Below are 21,631 nucleotides of genomic sequence, written 5' to 3'. Positions count from 1 at the left end.
CAGGATGATTCAAGTGCATTACATTTATTGTGTACTTTATTTCTATTATTATTACATTGTAATATATAATGAAATGATTATATAACTCACCATAACGTAGAATCAATAGAAGCTCTGAGCTTGTTTTCCTGCAACTAGATAGTCCCATCTGGGGGTGATGGGAGGCAGTGACACATCATCAGGGATTAGATTCTCATGAGGAGCATGCAACCTATATATCTTGCATGCGCAGTTCACAATAGGGTTCTCACTCCTATGAGAATCTAATGCCACTGCTGATCTGACAGGAGGCAGAGCTCAGACAGTAATGCAAGTGATGAAGAGTGGCTGCAAATACAGATGAAGCTTCACTCACTCAACCGCTGCTCACCTCCTGCTATGCAACCAGGTTCCTAAAAGGCCACGGACTGGTATTGGTCTGTGACCCAGGTTTTGGGGACCCATGGTCTAGACTGAGTAGCACAGGGCATGTATGTGCCAGAGGTGCTGCAGGCGCCAGGCTAGACCACCGGCAGGCAGACCTCCCCACCACAATCAGAAGTCCCGACAGAGCCTTATTAGCTATCCCCTGTGTCTGCTCATACTATACTGTAGTGATTGCGTGTGGGACATGACCTTCTAAATGTACATTCCACCCAATGAAATACAAACACTCAGATGTTGCAGACAAAGTAAAATTTATTGAGACAGACAGAAATGCACCTACTCAGGACTACAGTTAAGCATTTATTATTAACCAAAGAGTTGTGTTCACATTCCAGATAAGTCTACGTGGAAAAGCATTCAGAATTTACTAGGTTTTTGCTACGTCACTATTTCATCTACAATAGGGACAACAAACTGACACTCAGGATTTGATGGGCTCTCATTACAATGCTATACATTTAACAGGGACAAACATCAGTGACTTTGAGAAAAAGTTATAAAAAGACCAAAACCACCCACTGTAGAACGGGCTCTTGGATGTTACTGTACAGCGTGGTCAAGTAACAAGAAAAAAATGCGAGTGGCATCCTGGGATGAGTGGTGGGGGCAGACCTGAACAGACACATTGTCATTTGCCACTGTGGGTAAGAAAATGGGCATAAAGGAGGAGAAAGAGATACAAAACCTCCAACTCAGTAATAGGGTATTCTCATGCCTAGAATATTGGTAGAAACAAGAATACCTTCATAAGCAAACAACTAAGCAGGGTGGAACAAAATTCTGGGATTTAAGTTGGATACCAAGGAAATTGTATTAAAAGAGTTGTTTATGGAATAAGAATAAAACTGTTCATTAAGAACTTTTCAAAAGTGAATTCGTGAGGATTCAGCTTAATACCTGTATCAAACAAGGGACTAGTTTATCACCATATTATTTTTATAATCAGTATTTTATGTGTACTTGGTCACTGTACAAGTGACTCCTTGTCACTGGTACAAGTGGACTTTTCGGAGGACTATTTCCAAAATGAAGAAAGCAAACATTCTACTTCTAAGCATAAGGTAACTCATAATCTTTAGTACTCATGGAAAATATTAAAGATCTTTTAAAAATCTCATGCTGTCATGTCAAAGTGAGGCATGAAAAGTATTACTAATGTGGCTCCATCGATTTGGGGGTTCCAGTCTGATGAGGGCTTTTTATTTAATATTTTGATGAATCAAAATATCTTCTTAGAATGTCTCTGAAAATGGCATCTCATTGCCTTACCGGGAATTGTCTATTGAGCACTCTTCTCCATCATTAAGTTAATGCTAAGGATCTTTAAGTGTCATCTTAATTTGATACTTGTCATAAGATAATTAGGCAAATTAAAATCAGTGGTTCACCCTGTTCCTAGAAGTTTTTCTAAGTGAAATCAATTTTTCAATTTTAATCTGTTCTCTTGTACATTTTCCTAAGCTCAAAGCAGATAGTAACAATGATTTTCTTTGGTGATCTAAACTGAGATTTTATAATGTCTTGATTTTTAATATACTTTATAGTAATGTTGTTACAATTAAGCACCTGTTTTCTAAATTATCTCAGTTTTGTTCAAGAGAGAAAAGAATATTGAAACAAAGGTGATGGAGTTGAGATCCCAATACAGAGTTTGCCTATGGTCTGTCTTCCTATGGGGAAAGTAAGTACAAAACCTCAGGGTTATTTACAAAGCCAACAGACTTTGCTATATCAAGTAGTTCATTTACTATCTAAGACCAACTGTAGGTATGATGCCACTTTATTCAGCCAATGCAAGGACTGGAACATGCTAATTTAAGGTGAGTTGGTACATCCAAATGGTCAATCTGGGATGGCGAATTGGTCAGCTGCCACTGTGATCATGGTTTGGTTGAACATATTTCTGCTTGAGTTTATGTGGCTTTTGTGTGGACAGGCTGAAGTTGATGGGGAAGGCAAGACATAGACATGTGGGCCAGAAAGGCTTGCTTGCATGGTTGATTCTGATGAGGGCATCCTGGTAGATGAAAACCAGGTGGGGCAGGAGCTTACAGACTGGTACTGAAGGAAATGGGGGAACTTCAGAGACTACTGTTTGGTACTGGTATCTGGGCCAGCTTGATAGGGAGAGAAATCCTAAGGAATGTAGGGATGATGACCCTACCAAATTTGGAGGAGTGAGTTTAGTTAAAACAAACAGTATGGTGAAGAACTTTCTTCATTAGTATCTTGTCATTTGTGGGGAGTGAGAGGGGGACAGAATTTGCTCTTAAAAACCCAGGGTTTGCTTCCATGTGCTATTATGACGTTCTTTGTAGGCCTCCATTTGGGATTGAGTGGTTAAAAAAAAAAATCTGTACAGCTTTTGTGCCCTTATCATGATTTGTCAGTAGAAAGGGAGTAAAAGCAAAACATTGAGTTCAGAATTAGAAATGTTCTTCTCTTAAGGAACACCATAGTACTCTCTTCTCAGAGAACAGGGGATATGTGTGCACGCCTTAGAAAAAGCCCTTGAGTAGGTAAGGAAGGAAGGAACCTATGGCGTACAGGATTGCTGCAGCCAAGGGGGCTTCAAGCAGAAATGAAAGAGATGGCTTGTGAAGCTGCCCGTGTCGTGTGGGAGTCGCATGGCTTCTGCGAGAAAAGTGATTTAGGCAAACGGAGGTTTTTGCTCAATCAGAGGCTTTCGGTAACTCTGCTGATGCACAGAGAAGAGACCTCCTCAGCCTGCAAGAGCCAACTGTTAGTGCAAAAAAGGACTTTGATACAAATTTCTTCTTCTAGAAATTTTGTTCCAGGTCTGGATAAGCTGACAAATTTATCATTGTTTTTCAAGTGAGTTTTCAAGATACCCAAACACTTTTTCTGAGAGGTATGTGTGCAGGGCACACACACAGTCTTTATGCATGTACAGAGAAGTATCCAGACACCAATTTTTAATAAAATGAATTCCCCAAAGGGAGTCTTGACTGAATTAAGGCTGTTGTTTATAGGAAGCCGGATATAATGATGTGAAAAAAACTAATTTTTAATAATAAACACTGGGAGTAATGGGGGCAGGGGGAAAAGGTACAGTGTGGTGTGTTTTTTGTTTTTCACGACATCTACAGGACACAAGAAAAGCACTTAGACACTGTAAGGCTGGGAACCATGCTGTAATAACCACCAGTGTGGGTAATCAAAAAGGGACTTTGACGTTTAAGAGGGTGGGGGCTCCCTGCACTGTCAGAATTCCACATAAATCACATGCTTGTTGGAAAAATCTCACAGGAAGGAAGGAGGCTCTAATTAAGTCAGCCATTTCCCTATCCAAAAAATAAACAACAACAAAACACAACACCCTTTCTCCCATACAAACATATGCAAAATCAGAATCCTCTGGGAACAAGCAGTTGTCTTCCAAACCTTAGGTCGGGTATAGAGAGCAACAATGGAGAAGAGACCTTGGTGCCTTGGAGTCTTAGATACAAATGCAGGAATAGGAAGTGACTTGCAATTTTGTGCAAAACTTGTGTCCTCTTTCTTGTGGGCACTACCATATGTACCCGACCTCATCCTCTTTGTCGTCGTCCTCATCCTCATCATCCTCTGTCACGGCTCGGGTGTGCACCCTCAGCTTCCCCTCTTTGTCCTTTGGTCCCAGCTCCCGTTCATCCTCTAGGTCATCCAGCAGGACCACGGAGCCACCACTGCCAAAATCCCCTGAGGTTTCCTGCTCCTCTTCTGAAAGATTGAAGAAAAGAGTTGAGGTTAGTTTCCACTTATACCTCATGACCCACATCAGGGGTTCCTTTGCATGTAACTTAATTGTAGGGTAAAACCAAGCAGTTTACTTTCTGAAAACAGGAACATCCCTGCCCCACTGAGGTGAGTCTTCAGGGCACAGATTACAAACTGTGTTCTCTTAAGAGCCCTAGAATTCTTGAGATGCTCCTACCTTCCCAGGATGTTTACAACCCTAAATGAGAAGTGAAGGCAGCCTAAGTTGCTCTTTGCCTACAGCAGTTCTGTCTAACTCCCTTCTCTGTTCATAGTGAGTTCCTGTCACTTGCCAAGCTAGCTACATGTGAGCTCATGTGATTTCAGGGTTACTATGCCTCTATTATGAACTTAATGTAGACTGGAGTTACCTCTCGACATTCTTCTGCAGAGATCCTTACACAGTGAGGACCCACAGGCCACCCAGGTCGTTGTGGGGCTGATGCAGGAGGCCTTACTCACCACAGCTCACAGCACCCTGTTTCCTGGAGCCAGCCAACTCATTCCCATATTTGTCCACACACCAGCATTGCCCCGTGCTGCCGTGGCACTGTGTGGCTTTGTAATAGCCCTCCTCATTACACCGAGGTATGAAGGCCCCTGGGGAACAAAAGGTGCAACTTTAATCAGAGACATGCAGAGATACTCGGGGTTAATGCCCCTCAACACAGGGAAGAGGGCTCACATGTCAGAATATCTGCTGCAGGGCCAGCAGCAGAGGATGGGGATGGTTGGCTATTAGTCAAATTACAGGGCCCTTAACCTTTAGAGGCCCAAATGCAATGAGCTCTAAGGATGTCAGTGTTTAAATGGGAATGATAATAGCTCTCATGTATTGAACACTTCTATTCTGGGCACTGACCTAAACCATGCTTACATATGTATGTGTACATACACATATGTTTGCGGAATCTCTTATTCCCACAACTCTAAGAGATACGTACCATCATTACATTTTAATATGAAACTGATGTCTAGGAAAATTAATCTTCCCAAGGCATCCGCTAGTAAATATCAAGTCCAGCATTACCAATACTTTGCCCAACCACATAAAGTGACTCTGTGAAATTGTTACAAAACTTTTTATATGCATTAACTACTGCTGACTAGTAACAAATGTTCTATGAACACCACCAGTCTATGGATCACACAGTTCTAAGCTATTCCTTGTCACTGTCTTCTAGCCTCTAAGAAAGAGGTAATAATAGCTAAGTGCTTTACTTGCATTATTTCATCAAGCCATGCCAATATCACCATAAGGTGTTGCTATTACTATCTCGCTGTTTATAGGCAAAAAAAAAAAAAAAAGTGATAAACTGGAGTTAAACAATTTGCCCAAGGTTAAGCAAAATTCCTTCTTTGATTAGTTCTAATTTTTCCCTTTAAACCTTGAATGGGTACTACTCTTATTAATTATATTTTTAACATGAGAAAATCATGTTTTTTATGCTTTATATACTTTTAACAAGATGGATTGCTAGTGGCACAAATCTACAAGTATGTTACTAAGTGATTGATATGGTTTGACTGTGTGTCCCCACCCAAGTCTCATGTTGAATTGTAGCTCTCATAATCCCCTCGTGTTGTGTGAGGGACCCTGTGGGAGGTAATTGAATCATGGGGGTGGGTTTTTCCCATGCTGTTCTAATGATAGTCAGTAAGTCTCACAAGATCTGATGGTTTTGTAAAGGGCAGTTCCCCTGTACACGCTCTCTTTCCTTCTGCCATGATTGTGAGGCCTCCCCAGCCATGTGGAACTGTGAGTCCATTAAGCCTCTTTTTCTTTATAAATTACCCCAGTCTCGGGTATGTCTTCATAGCAGTGTGAAAATGGACTAATACAGTGATTGAGGCATATAATTTTGTTTTGGTGTTTTCTGCATTGTTTCTATTGAAGTTCCTAATTCATAAAATGATTCAGGTAAGCTCTAGATATTTTTTTATGAGAATCTCTCTTTTGAAGAATTTGCCCATAAAAATATCTTGAGCCTGGTGCCCATTTTGAGGGATGAAAGTAGCATTTTGATTAATTTCCTGGTTTTGATTTACTTGGGTCTTCTATTACCAAAATTTGGTAACTGATAGTATCCATTTCAACTAGGTTTTCATAATTGTTATAAATTGACTTACAGCAGTGGTTCTCAAAGTGAGGTTCCAGGACAAGCAGCAGTGGCACCACCTGGAAACCTCTTAGAAATGCAAGTTCTTGGGCCCCACCTGAGGTTTAGAGAGTGGGGCTCAGCAATCTGTTCCTTTATTTAATCCTCCAGCTAATTCTGGTACACACTAAAGTTTGAGAACCACAAGTTTACAGTATTCTTCTATGAGCTTAAATCCTACTTTTGAATTCATGACACTATTTGAGCCTTTTCACTTCTTCATATTGTCAAATGTTTGTCTATTTCATTAGTTTGTTCAGAAAATTGTGTTGTTCCTATAGTTTAAGTTAAATCTAGTGAATTTCATTTTGATCTTCTTTTATAAATGCATTTGAAGCTATGAAGTTTCACTTTAGTTGTTTCCCATGTATTTTGTATACCATGCTTTCATTTTCATTCATTTCTAGATATTTTGTATATTTTACTTTACTTCATATTTGATCAATATGTATTCACGAAACCAAATGTATGGGGATTTAGTAATCTCATATTTTACTTCTATTGTTATTGTGTCGTGGCCAGTAAGTTTGATCTGTGATCATTTATTTGAAATTTGTTGAATTTGCTTTTGTGGTATGGTCTGTGGCAGATGTTTGAAAGACTACATTCAATGCCTAGATTCAGGAATACATATGTAAGTGTGAATGCTAACAAGTCTTTGTCTACTTGAACTGTAAGTTTCAAGAAGAAAATGTCAAAGTTTCTGAAGACCACTGTGGATATAATTCTCCCTTACAGCTCTATTCCATTTTAAGTTATGAGTATAGTCATGTGCCACATAGTGACGTTTTAGTCAATAGACTGTGTATGTGACAGTGGTTCCATAACATTACAACACCATATTTTTACTAATCTTTTTCTGTGTTCAGATATAAAAATGATTCCCATGGTGTTATAATTGCCTGTAGTATTCAGTACAATAAAATAATGTACAGGTTTGTACCTAGGAGCAATAGGCTACACCATCTAGGTTTGTGTGAGTACACTCTATGATGTTTACACAATGATAAAGTCACCTAAGGACACATTTCTGAGGACCTGTCACTAAGCAAGGCATGTCTAATCAGCAACTGGTGGCAAAATACAGTAAGAGAGATATTTCAGCAAGATGATTGCATTGTAAAAAACAGATTTGCTTTGTCAGATATTAATGTTGTTTAAAAAAGAGTATTTACCCTCATTTAATTTCAACTTTCTGTGGAATTATTTTTGTTATAACTCTCCTTTAAAATACTAATCAATAATAATATTTTTGGCCTGTTCACATTTATTGTGATTGATTACAGAATTTCTGCCACCATATCTGTTTCCTACTTACCATTTTTCCTGCCTTCTATGGAAATCAAGAAATCTACATTTAGTCTATATATATATATTTATATATATATATATTTTTTTCCATGAACAAACTAGAAGCTTAACACATTCTTACTACCTTTTTCTCACTTCCCCCAGTTGTCTGGAATTTTAATTCTAGGTTGCTATAAAACTATTTTATTGGTCTTCTTTATTTACAGTTAGCAGCATGTCATTTCTTTTTCATTATTGCATCTGAATAATTCTTTCTGGGATCATTTGTTGTTTGGTAGAATAAATCCTTTAGTGATATTTAAGTGAGTCTGTGGCTAGTAAGCTGACTGAATCTTAGATGGTTTCAGAGTATCTCTGGCATCACACTTGAATGATCATTGGGATAAATTTAAAATTGTAGGTTCACAGTTATTTCCCCTCGGCACTTTGAAGACAGTATTTTCTCTTAAGTCAGTGTTGCCAACAGTAGGTCTGATGTCAACCTGATTCTCATCGTACTGTGGGTAATCTTTATTTATAACAGTTTTTAGTTTTGGTTTTCCTTACAGGGTGTGTGTGTTTCATGAGAGTGTGCATCTTCTATGGAAGATAATCTGGGTAGTAACACCATCTACATCAGCCTCCTGAAAACAGAGGTTCCTGCCTACCACTGTATCTTTCTATGCCCTAATTTTCTGATTTTTGTGAGCTTGCTCACATTTTCAAATTTGCCTTTTATTTAGTGGAACAATCCCAGAATAAAAGCGTGGCATGGGAGGGACAGATTGCTCCTATTTTGAATCAAGACTTATTGAATCAAGACTTAAACCCAGACCCACCTGACTCTAGGGTCTAGTCTAGAACATGCTACTCACCAGGCTATACCAAGATGACCATATTCTCAGACATTAAATGAGACCATGAAACACCATATCTATCACTTAGGAAAGGCTGCTGATGTCACAGTTAGAAGCTTAGTGGTGCCCACCCTCTCATTAAGGAGTGTATGCCATTGCATGTTATCTCTAGTTTTCAAAGAGCAGTAGATAAAAAAGAAAATGTAGATGCTGTCAGTAGCCCAAAAAGAGATTTGTGAACAGATAATCAAGGACTGCAAAGAAAGAGAACATGTAGAGAGCTGGCTCCTCTTTGGACCAAAAAGAAAAAGAAAAAATGGGCTGAGCTCCTGGGTTGGTAAGAAGTAGGTGCTGCTCTAAATCTACAATGTGATAATTATAGCTGATAATAATTTGTTTTATTTATTTACTCCGTATACCCCTGAATACATAAAGAATTTGTAAGCAAATGACATTTTTTCTGAGTCAGCTGGAGTAATCTCCGTAAGTAGGAAATTGATAAAGCCGGCTTTAAAACAAAATGGGGTTTAAAAGAAAGGTAGGCATTTCATTCATGTGCACTGGGGTAAATGAGACTTCTTATCACAGGTGGCCCTTACCAATGAGGCAATGTTTAAGATATCTATACTGCATGAAAAGAATGTTTTAATAAACAGCAATGTACTAATTCTTCAACTACCTGTGGATCATAGGTATGTCACTCAAAATAATATCCACATGGAGAAATGAGATCCATAAACACAAGTCCTTGCACTGGAAAAACCTAGGGAGGGGGGATCCAGCCACTTTGCCTTCAGACCAGAAATATATCTTTACGTCCTTTTACTCAGCAGAAGAATGTAGGCCCAAAGAGTTCAAAATCATGACAACTTTGGGGAAGTCTACATGCATTTTGAAATCGCTCAAAAAATCCTGAGAAGAAATCACTGGAATTCATAGACTGCCTACATTTGACAATCTGCAAGAAAACTTGCCCATTTCCTTCTCTATTCATTTCCTTCAAATGAATAGAGAAACTTCTGAAATGGCAGGCTGCTTGGGGAATGCACCTGCCTCTGAATGCTTCACAGGAATAATTCTGTATTACTGTGTTTCAGCTGACACTTCTTTTTTTAAAAGCAAGGAAAGCGAAGCAGGCTCTTCCTTTCTTCAGAAAACCAATGAGAATGGCCAACGTTTCTATGACAAATGCCAGGACTTCCTCCACGTGCTGGAGAAGGCAGGCTTGGAGCTAACAGGGACACTTTGAGAGGCCTGCAAGATGTGCATGTCAGGGGAACATATATTCACTCAACCCACTTGCTTCCGTGGTGTCCAAAGAGCCTGCACACTTTCCTGGAGGGATTAGGTGAAGGCAGAAATAGGTTTAAGCACATGCATGTCATTCAACCCTGTCTGATAAATTCTGAAGAGAGTACAGTTCATCTGCCTCCTTCAACAGACAACCCTATCTGGGGAATAGAGGAAATGCTGTAATTTTTAGACTTGATAGTTTTAGCACTGGAAAGAGCACTTGAGAGCACCATTCAATGATCTTACTTAGAAAGAAAAAGCCAACATTTGTTTTAGCCTAAGATCAGGGAGGAGTTAGCAGTGGAGAAGGTGCTAGACTCCAGCCCTGGCCAACCACTATTCCTGCCGAAAGAACACATAGCAGTTCTCAACCAGGCAGTCCTCTGTTTATGTCCAGCTGCCTGGGGTAAAACAAGGCATTTTTTTCATGAAACACTAGCCCTAATTGAATAACCATTGCCATGCTGATCATTACAAGGGACATGGCTGGTTTAATTAGTTGTTGGTAAATGAGTGGCAAGAAATTGTACTTACCCAACAGGCTTTTCCCCTTGCTCAGCTTCTGAATTCTGTTCATTTCATTCTGGCAAGGGAGACCTAAAAAATAATTTCTGAAAGTCAGCTTCCAGATGGTATGGAGTATAATCGCTAATGATTGACTTCACTCTTGATGTGAAATGTAGACAATGACACACCTGGGAGTGCAATTGTTCCATATGCTGTTACTATGCAACAAAACAAATTTGGGCCATTAGTGTTACTAATTAAAAAACAAACCTCATACCACAATGCACTTAAAATAGTATTTGGGGGCTACTTACATTGTATAGAAATTTTTCTTTCTAGCACCAACTCAAGCAAATACCAAGTATCTAATAGGTGGTATAATAGACTTTTTCCTTTCTATCAGGAAGCAAGTAATCAGCCAAGGCTTATTAGTGGGGAAGTGTTCTGAATCCACAGACGAACCCACCAAAGGTGACAAATACTTATATAGCCTAGGTTTTGCTGTAGAAAAGGATGGATAGGAATGGTTACTTCAGACCTCATGGCTCACTACCCCAGGAAAGTAAAACACATGCTTTGAAGGACAATATGAAGACACAGAAGAGATCTGGCGAGGCAGCGATGAGACTTTAGGCTCTGCTACCTCCTAGCTGAATACTTTGAGCAAGTCTCTTCACCTGTCCCAGCCTCTGGGTCCTCAGCGACAAAATACATGTCATAGAAAAGAAGTTAGTTTCATTCCAAGCAAAAATTCTTCAGAGTTTTACCATAATTTGCCTTGGCAGACCTTGTGGCTCTGGGAGTTCTGCTATTTGTTCATGGTTCTCCTGTCCTTGGCAGAGGAGTTCTGGTTCTCTGAGCTCTTCTCTTTGGCTGATACTGCCTCTTTCTGCAGGCCCCACACTTGCATATAAAGTATCTAAGCAACTATTTACAACTCTCACCCTGTAGACTGCACAATGCTACCTGGTCTTGCTGCTTGTTCCATGAGAGAAACTGCTTGTAAAATACATTTTGTTGACTTCTTGTTTTAAGATGCTTTCAGAGTAAAGGAGAAATATATCAACTGAAAACATCAAAGGAAAGGAGAAGCAAATTTCATCTGGATTATAAAAGGTAGCATTTCCTGGATGCTGTGCCACAGGTAGGGGTTCTGGCTTTTAGCAACTGCAAGAGTAAGGGCAGTCTATCCTGAGACGTCCCATGTGGCCAGCTGTGGCACTGTTACCTCCAAGCAAAGCATTAACACACAGGCTCTGTGTTGTAAGGAAACCAGGCTAAAAATCAGATGTTACAATATGAACTCAAACCCGAAACTACCACTAGGCCTAATGCTGAGAATCACTACAAGTATTTACACGACAAAAATTTTTAAATGGTCATTATTTTAACATTGATTTTAGGTACTAACAAATGTAATTAGAAAAGAGAAATGAGGTATAAAAATTGAAAATGAAGAGAAAAATTATTTGCAGATGGTATGATTGCACACCTGAAAAATCTAAGCAAACTGACCAGAATAACTTATAAACAAAACGAGATTTTAGTAAGGTGGTTGGGAACAAAATTAATGTTGAAACAACCACCAGGGAGAGAATATAATGCAAAAATAAACCCTGTTTCATTTACAATGGTAACAATAAAAAATACAAGGGAAGTATAATTGTTAGAACAAAATTAAAAAATGTAACACCACTGGTTGATAGACCTTGTTCTAAAACAAAATGATTCCATATTATACTGCTATTGATTTTTATTTGATCAATCTAATTTTGCCTGATACTTAAAAATTACCAATAGGAATTGTTTTTAATTGGATAAACTAATGCTAAAGTTCACAGAGGGAAAGAAACATACTAATATCCAGGAAAATTCTAGAAAAACATTAATGGCAGCAAAGGATGATTCTAAAACATATTATAAAACAACTGTGATTTAAAAGTCTAAAACTGATTAACAGTAAGAACAGAGTATTCAGCAATAGATCTATAGATCTAAATACAGATCATAATAGAGATCTAAATATAGATCAATAGATCTAAATAAATATTATATATAGCTATATATTTAATATAGCTATATTATATAAATATATAAATATAAATATATAATATAGCTATATATTAAATATATAAAATATATTTATATATTATATATAATTAAATATATATATTAAATATGTATAGCAACTGGATGACCATCTCCAGGGAGGCTGGGAGCCTACTTGACTGTGTAATACAGAATTTAAGTGAACAACAAAAGTTTTCCTCTTATGAAGGAAACATAAGAGATAAAGTGAGAAATACCTTTCTAAGATTTATGGCTTCTTAGAAGCCATAAAATATAGAGAAGCTTAGCTATCTTAAAATTTCTCCCTAACAAAAATGCATGAACTGTAATTTGGGAAAAAATATTTACAATACCTATGACCAGAAAATTTCCAATATCCTTAAAAAACAAACACACAAGAACCTGATGGAAACAATATACAAAGAACATATAGACATTTCAAGAATGTTTCGTATGTACAGATGTTCAACCTAACTCATAAATCAAGAAGCTTGGTAATGCCATAGAGAATAGGTATTCTCATATATTTTTGGTGAAAGTAAAAATTGTTACAACCTCTTTGGAGGTGAGGTCAAATGGGAAATATTGCTCAAATTTTAAAAGGCACATGCCTTTTGACTAGTAATTTTAAGAACATATCTTGAAATCTCATGCACACGTACTTACCTTTCACTGAATGCTCACGTTTTTGTTGTGTGTGTATTGTCTATGCATCCGTAACTTAAATATTTTCATATTAGCAGCCATCCTCCTTTCCTGGCAGTGAGATGTGCCAGCTATGCCTGTAGTTGTATGTTCTCCCGATGTGGGCCAGTCTCTGCTGGTCCCATTAACTGTGACTGCCATACTCAGGTGCACCCCCCAGGCAGAGGGAGGTAAAGTCAGAGCATCTGCCACTGGCTACCTGTCCCTACTCTGAATCCCCCAGCAGGCCGACCTGTCTGACTTTGGGTTATATGAAATATCCCAGTATCTTTTCTTCTATTTTCCAAATCTTGTCTCTTTTTTTCATTAGCTGGAGTTTATTTATAACCAAAATATCCTTGTCTAGGACACTTAGTATAAATCTGAACTTATCCTAGAGAAACTGACAAGTGACTTTCTCAATGAGAATGATATTCATTGTCTCTTATGTTTGTAAGGTATGTTCTACATTGAGAGGATTGTGTAGTGAAGGTTTCCATACCCATTTTATAGAGGAAAAAAGCAGACAGTTGAGAGACTTCCCAAGGAAGGAACAGACAGAAGGAATAGACAGAAGTAACTGACTCCTTGATTAATACTCTTGGGTTTTCTCGTATACCACATTAAAAGCAGAAATAAACTGGAAGAAATGAGACTTTGGGCCTGGCATTAAATGGAATGAATTATTTATTCTCTGGCTGTGGCTCTCTGCCCACTTCATAGACATATGCAGTCCTCCTCTGCTCCAGCAAGGCTGCCCTGGGCTAGGGACCCCACCCCTCCATCCCACCTTACCTCCAGGCTTCTGGAAGCAGTAGCACCACTCATTGTTAGACAGCTTGCCATCCTTGAAGGAGTCACAAGAGTTGAAAAGAGGCTTGATACAGGGCTCGTACTTATCCAGGTAGATGGCATTGATCTCTGAATGGTCAAGCAGGAGGTCATAGTTCATGTCCAACTTGTTGAACATCCAGCCCAGGGAGTCCTTGCAGATGGGCAGGATGCTAGTGTCAAACCCTGCCAAGCAAAAGGCACATCTCAGCTGCCACCAAACCTGGTGCTTCCCTCCCTGCTCACTCCCCAGCTTCCTGCCCCAAGAAGATGCCAAGGCCCACCTGACTGCCCTCCTGAGGCTGTTTCCCTCCCCACATACAGAGTTAGTGGTTCTCTAGAATATTTTGTGTTTTCTTGTGTTGTTTTTAAGTGAAATGGTTTAAAAGTCATCATTTGAGGAAAATATGTTCCAAAGGGGAAAAAATCCCCAACATTAACATGTCTGTGACATAAATCTGTGTTTTCATTTGCTTAAAATGCAGTATGCCTGAAAGAAATAATAGAAACATGGTGAGTGAGAGGTATAGCTTGTGGTACCAAAAACTATGCTTTTATATTTCAAAAAATATTGGAAAACCAAAATAAAATATTTTTAAAAGGATAGCAGTGAAATGAAACAATATAGCATAATCCAGAAGCACCGACTGCATCCCAGAGGCCCTTTCAATCCAAGCAGTCTGAACATAAATGGCAAAACAAGCCAGGTGCCTGCCTCTGTTCCCCACTCTTCTCTTCTGCAATCCCCTAAGGAGATCCATGAGATGGAATCCAAATCAACTCAGACAATAATTTCTTTCTTATTTCCCTGGGGGAGAAGAAGTTGTTTTCTTAAAGAATTATTTGTTTCCACAATGGAAAGTGTATGCACTAAAATAATAACACTTAGCTCAATACTCAGGATATTGAGTCTACTGTAGACATGCCCCAGATTTAAAACTCATCATTTTTCAGAATCAAAGGTGCCATGCAATCTCAGGTTATTCCACAAACTGGATTTCTAGGGCTAGTTGTATTTTTCTGGAATGCCAATGATAAAAGTGAATGTCTGTTGCTATATAGAAAGCATGCTTCTAAGCACTTTGTACTTAATTTTCTCATTGAATCCTTGTAACAGTCCTATGAAATGGTGCTATATCATTTCCACGGTACAGATGAACAGATGAAAAAAATAAGACTCCAGGTCATACAATTGTAGAATGGAGATTCAGACCCCAGCAAGCTTAATCCAGAATCTACATATTCTCAATGACTCCTCTGCTAGCCTTCTGCCTGACTTGATCTTCCTGTCCTGAGGCCATCGGGTTGGCCTAGAGTGTCATGTTTAGGGATGGGCAGTGCAAGGGGGGCCTGATGGGGTCAGTTGCTCACAGCCTGGTCATTAAGTTTCTATGTGCATCACTAGGAACCCTTTCTTAGTGAAATGTAGAATACGGTAAAGTGCACCCAGTCTTTTGTTTTTTGTTTTTTGTTTTTTTTTTTGAGATGGAGTCTCACTCTATTGCCCAGGCTGGAGTGCAGTGGCACAATCTCAGCTCTCTGCAAGCTCCGCCTCCCGGGTTCACGCCATTCTCCTACCTCAGCCTCCCAAGTGGCTGGGACTACAGGCGCCCATCACCATGCCCGGCTAATTTTTTGTATTTTTAGTAGAGATGGGGTTTCACCATGTTAGCCAGGATGGTCTCTATCTTCCGACCTCGTGATCTGCCCATCTCAGCCTCCCAAAGTGCTGGGATTACAGATGTGAGCCACCATACCCAGCCGTGTACCCACTCTTTTTAAAGCAGCATCTTTGCAGAAAAGTCTTCACTGTCCAGAAGCCAGTAAAATAAGTACAGCATCTCCTCCTCTGAGCTCTCTTACAACCCGATGCTTCCCCTCATTGTCCGTGCTTGTTAATCAGACTATTAGCTCCCTTAGGGGAAAGACTGTCTTGTGCCCTTCAGCAGCCTCAGGCATGACAGGCATATAGTGCTCAATTAAAAAAAAAAAAAAAAGTTGGGAGGAGTTTTCTAGCTATTGTAAACTCTATTGCTTTAAACATAAAATCTTTCCATTTTTAAATTTATTCAATATCTTAGAACACATTTTAAAATACCCCCCCTTTTTTTTTTTCAGAAAAGAGGCTATGGGACATAACGTGGCCCCTTGTTTGACCGAATGTCATGATTGTCAGTAGTCTTTGACGACGCTGTCCTCAGGGGCTGCTGAATGAGAGGAGATAATTTACTTTGGCACTACCCAGCTCTATGCTTTTGTATACAATATTTTACATACTATGCATCAATTTTATAGGATATCGATATTTTAATACATAAGGCAAGAGGAGTTTACTGCTGACTGGTCAGCAAAAAGAAGTGCCAATCTGGTTGGGCAGTAGTCAAAAAGTCAAGCCCAGCCCACCCCACCACTACTAGAAAATGGGTGCCTGCATCTTGACATCTGTGGCTGCCTGTCATGCAGGGGAAAGGACAGCAGCCCTTCTTGTTGGCCCCAAGAGTGCAGGACCAAGCAGGGTTCCAGGGTTTCCCCTTCAGAACTCCTAGACTCAAATGCAGCTCACTCCTCTGGCCTTCTGGGCTAACCAAGCATCATTCTTTAACATTCCCTTCACTCCAGTTGCTTCAGGATATCAAACTTAAAAGCCTCGTAGGGGACTCAATTTGCTTCTGGGAAAGGCAGGTCTTTTGGAGAAATCTCCAGAGACTGGAGGCTGCAAGCAGCTGCTCTCCTCACATCAATCTACTCTTGAAAGGTTGTTCAGAAAACCCAAGGGTCAGGCTGCTCCTAGTGGATCCAGGGGAAAAAAATCTTATTTTGCTTTTCCAACAGACCCAGCCACCAAGAACCACTTTGGGGACACTTAAAAGCTATTTTTTCCTTAAGGTAAAAGATCCCAACTATTAAAATAATTGTCCCCTGGATTGATGTTCTCCACTGATATCTCTATGAGCAGCCAAAAATAACTAAAAATTAAGGAGATCATTTTTGTTTTGGCTGAAAAACAGATGCTAGTCAAACTCAGAATCTCAACAGTTGCTACTCTAACTTCTTACTTACTACATTCAATCCAGGAGCATTACTTTCAGAAATTCCAAACAAGCATGGGATCAGGTGAAATGCTGTTTTAAATGATGTGTTTTTATATTTTGACCAAATAATAGAATGGCTAAATAGAAAAGGCTGTGGCCAAACTACATATATCAAATAATTGTGTTTAGTAATCTATTCTGTGCTCATTGGCCACAGCGTGGAGCAGCCTATCCCTAACTGCCTTTGAATTAAGGCATCAAAGAGACTCCATCGATGTGCAAATGTGAGGACCCACTCTCAGTGTTCTCTGCAACTTATGACAAAGCTGAGTATGGTCTCTGCCAACTCATCACCTGATGCTGTGGGGAGGCTCCTTGAGCAATTTGCATGTTATGGATGGGGAGAGGGGACACCTATCTGGGAGTTTCTGTGGAAGACAATGTGCAGTCTGACTATTGTACAAAAAGACATAGCACCAAATATGTTTGCTACAGTGTTACTTCTATTAGCCTAACATGGGCAACAACCTCAGTGTCCCAAAATAAAGATCAAATTAAGTAAATTGTTATCTCCATAAACTGGGATTCTGTGTAGCTATCAGCAGAATACAATTCACAACATGAAAAGATGGTCACACTTCTACATGGTAAACGATCATAAAACAGTCTGGAAAGTATGATCCAAACTTTGTAATTATAAACACACACACAGTTTCATATATGACACCGAAGAAAACCTCAAAGTAGGTACCACAGCATGCTTACGGTCATTAAAATGGTGAGATCATATATTTTTTTCAAAATGCCTATACTAAACATTTTTTAATCCAACTTTTTTGAGATTGGGACATAAAGTATATATTTAAGGTAGTGGGTGTTTTTCACCCCCAAATGACATTGCTAACCCTAAATCACTGTCTAATAAATTGAGGAAACGTGATATTTAAAATGAAATAAATGAGCAAAAGTAAAATGGCCTTACTGCCTTGGGCTGTGTTGGAGCTGGTGGGCTTGATGACTCTGTTCGCGTCCTCGTGAAGAGCTCCAAACCAGTCCTTCAGCCGGGAGGCAAGGTTCCGCAACTCCTTGTCTGTACAGGCTAGAGAAAAGCAAACAGAACAGACAATGGGTCTGGGGGCTTTCTGCCCTCTGTGTATAGGGCTACTGGCAAAGCCATGTTCAAAGCAAACCTTTCTATCCAACTGTTACCTCACGTGGAAAACACCCCAAAGATGCTGTTAGCACAAAGAGTGGGACAAAAAGAGAGCCTAGACCCCCAGGACAAGCAGCCATTGTTCAGAACTTGAATTTAGATGGCCTCTGTGCTGTGAAAGCAGGCTGCGGCGGTCTCATAATTGTGCAGCATCCTCTGAAGACGATCACAGATCACTTTTGCTAACTGCATAAAGTTTGCTCTTGCAGTTTTGCCAGAGTAGATTACATTTTCCACGAAACTCATGTCAAGAGATTAACACCTAGGCACAGCTAATGCTCTTAGAGAGAGGCTGCTTAGGACACCAAAAGATCCTATTAATAGCAGACTCCCAATTTTGTTTTAGCCCAAGGTTTGGTTTTGGGGATTGGGCCTGTTTTGCTAGCCTTCCAATGGTCTCATTCTTGACTTTCCACTATAAACAAATGGATGCCTTCTCCATGAAAGAGTCCTTTCAGCCCATCTATAACTATTTAGCTCATTTCTTAGGGTAAGACAGAATCACTGGGGCAGACACTCCTGAGAACAAGAAAATCCAGACAGATGGATGGGTGGGCAGGTGAGTAGGTAGGTGCAAGCTATTTGAAGGTCTTGTAGAGTGCTAAAACTTGAGGAAAGAAATCCCAAAGGATTAAAAATGGTGCAGAGAAAGGAGTTGACTTTCCCTAGCCCCTCCCTCTTCCCTCAGGGCATACACTAATTCTTGGTACTGAGAAAACCTGCAAAGGGTCCAGGCAGTAGGCCACTACCAAGACCCAGAGAACCCAGCAATGCGTTTGGGGCCGTTAGCATCTGGAGAGACAAATTAAAGATCTGAGGAGCCAAAATTCCAATGAGTAAAAAGGGACAAAGAACAGAACCCCACATCTGTAACTTCTCCCAAATTCTAAAGCTACAGGAGCAGGCTGCTAAGCAGTTAAGCACAAATGCTGTTACAAGGCACAGTCAAGTTCTGAATATCTCATGGTGCTCAAGAGACACAGATTAGGGCTCAGAACCTACCAGTGCAGAGGGAGCCTGGGGGAATCCCTGGGGTCTTCACTGGAAGCCATAGGGACAGTGATGAAAAAGGAGTAGACACAGTCTCACCAAAACTCCAAGCTAGCCTTCAATCAATGCAGGCCCTGATTGAATTAAGGTGATCAACCCCCATCGGCCTGCCTTGCAAAGGACAAGGTGAAACTTCTCCAGAAGAAAATAATACCACGCAGATCCTGTCCTCATTTTTCACATCCACATGTGCTTATCAGGCAAGCCCATTTCTCACCCTAGGGCTTGACGGAGAACCCAGCTTCCCAGAGCTCAGGCAGAAAAGGTCTTTCTCCACTCTCCATATTAAAAGAAAGGTGACCAGGCCCTGACTGGTTCTCTGCAACCTGAGGACTCTCATTTACGACACTGCCTTCTGTCCAGGTAGGATCCAGACTCTACACTCTGCAAAGCATGGAATGATTGAGTGTCCGGTGTTTGTACCCCAGTTTTTAATGACCTTAAAACACTGCCTTGCTTTTAATAACCAGGGTTTGGCTGTATTTTAAAACACCAGCCAGGAAACAGCACTGAGAAATGTCTCGACAGGCAGCAAAGAATAACTTCTCAGGAGTCACGCTGGCTGGAATGAATCCCAGCTTTGCCACTCACTGGCTGGGTGACCTCAGACAAGTCAGTGAGCCTCCAGCACCTCGGCTTCCTTATCTGTAAAAACTTGGGATAATATGGTTATATAACTATAAATCAGACAATGTATATAAAGTTCTTAGCAAAGTACATGATATATGGTAATTACTCAGTATGTGCCACCTATGATTTTATTATTGCTATCGCTATTTTTAAACTAAAGAGTTATAGTTAACATTAGGGCTAGCATCACAGCATTCAGAAAACCAACAACAAATCCACCTACACACAACTGGCTTTAGCCACATAGGAAATAAGTAAAAATAGATGCTTGTGTTATCTAGTAAGCTGCCATTAGCCATATATGGCTATTTACATTAATTAAAATTTAGGCCAGGTGTGGTGGCTCACGCCTGTAATCCCAGCACTTTGGGAGGCAGTGGATCACCTGAGGTCAGGAGGTCTAGACCAGCCTGGCCAACATGGTAAAACCCTGTCTCTGCTCAAAATACAAAATTAGCCAGTCATGGTGGTGCATGCCTGTGATCCCAGCTACTTGGGAGGCTGAGGCAGGAGAATCGCTTGAACCTGGGAGGCAGAGGTTGTGGTGAGCTGAGATTGTGCCTCTGCACTCCAGCCTAGGCAACAAGAGCAGAAACTCAGTCTCAAAAATAAAAATTTTTAAAAATCTAATCGATAGTTCCTCAGTTGCACCACTGCATTCAACAGCCCCACACAGCTAGTGACCTCCACACTGGACAGCACAGATGCAGAATCTTACCACCACAGCAGGCTGTCGTGCTGGGCAGCACTGAATCAGGTTAGCAATCATTTTGAGCTAACTTTCTGGAGCATCATCATGATATTCTGCCATCCAAGTTTGTTCCCATACTTCTTCCCTTCAGCTGTTTAAGATGAGCTGAGAAAGAAGATAAGCCCCCACAAACCAGGAACCAGAATCTCTTGCTAAGTCATGCTCCCAAATAGTAGGGAAGGTAGTTATTGTTATGAAGGTGGAGAATCCTGGCTTAGCCCAGATGCCAAGGCAGATTCTCAGGAGCAGGCCCTCCCGACACACTTATTGGCCCCAACTCAGAACCTTGTGAACCTAGTTGTTCACTTTTCTGACACCACCCTGCTCTAAGCAGGAGAGAATGTGGCCCGTTTTTCTAAGGGAAATAGGTTGTGCACTCCATAGTCAATTTAACATTTGAAAATGGGAAATTAATAGCCTCTATTTTTTCTCTATTGCCATGCACACCATCTATTCTAAATGTCCTCTGAACAGAGAAAATTTGCCAAGTCAACGTGCAGAGGAAATCTCATGCTTCAAGATAAATTAGTCAGTCGTGTTTAACTAAATCCTGACAGATGTGCAGGTAATCTGTATCCTTACAAGACTGCTGGATTTTCCACAGGCTCCCCAAAGTACACAAGCCTTGGATGTCTGATAGGATCAGGCACTGGAATCCTGAAATAATGAATCTGTCACTCAGGGACAAGTCCACTAGCAGGGAGCCACTGGCGTGGGTCGAGAGAGATCAGAAACCCGAAATGGAGAGAGGAGGCTCTCAATTACTGGGCCCCGTTCACTCACAGCATCTTCAACCAAATGGTCCTTATGAGAAGAAAGTCAGGCACAGATTGCCTGGAGCTTGATACATCCCAAAGAAGGAAATAATCAAAGGCAACAGCCTGCAGAGGGCTGTTCAGATTTGGTATTCCAGCCACAACACACAGGCCGGTGATGGGAGAAAAGTGCCCGCCTTTTAAGGTGCTCATCACCGCCCCCAATAAAGGTGTGAGCGGGGGACTGAAGCTGTCAGAAGTGGGGACCTGGAGGACACATCCCACACACTTAGTACATTCCTAGGGAAAAGTAATGTTTGTGGG

The 21,631-nt window shown here is 40.4% G+C and overlaps 1 protein-coding gene across 1 annotated transcript in view; it reads right to left on the bottom strand.

Moving 5' to 3' along the window:
* Nucleotides 1-660: 660 nt before the first annotated feature.
* LOC105467102 (SPARC (osteonectin), cwcv and kazal like domains proteoglycan 1) overlaps nt 661-21,631 on the bottom strand; it is a 514,664-nt gene continuing 493,693 nt past the window's right edge. The window contains exons 7-11 of the mRNA XM_011716483.2: nt 17,891-18,007; nt 13,841-14,062; nt 10,319-10,381; nt 4,648-4,785; nt 661-4,149 (exon numbers count right to left, since the gene is read on the bottom strand). Of these exons, the coding sequence (XP_011714785.1) occupies nt 3,959-4,149; nt 4,648-4,785; nt 10,319-10,381; nt 13,841-14,062; nt 17,891-18,007 (731 nt within the window). The 3' untranslated portion in view covers nt 661-3,958. The remainder of the gene's footprint in view (nt 4,150-4,647; nt 4,786-10,318; nt 10,382-13,840; nt 14,063-17,890; nt 18,008-21,631) is intronic.

This window comes from Macaca nemestrina, chromosome 6, assembly GCF_043159975.1.
Source record: "Macaca nemestrina isolate mMacNem1 chromosome 6, mMacNem.hap1, whole genome shotgun sequence".
NCBI lineage: Eukaryota > Metazoa > Chordata > Mammalia > Primates > Cercopithecidae > Macaca > Macaca nemestrina.
This window is presented reverse-complemented; position numbering and strand designations above follow the sequence as displayed.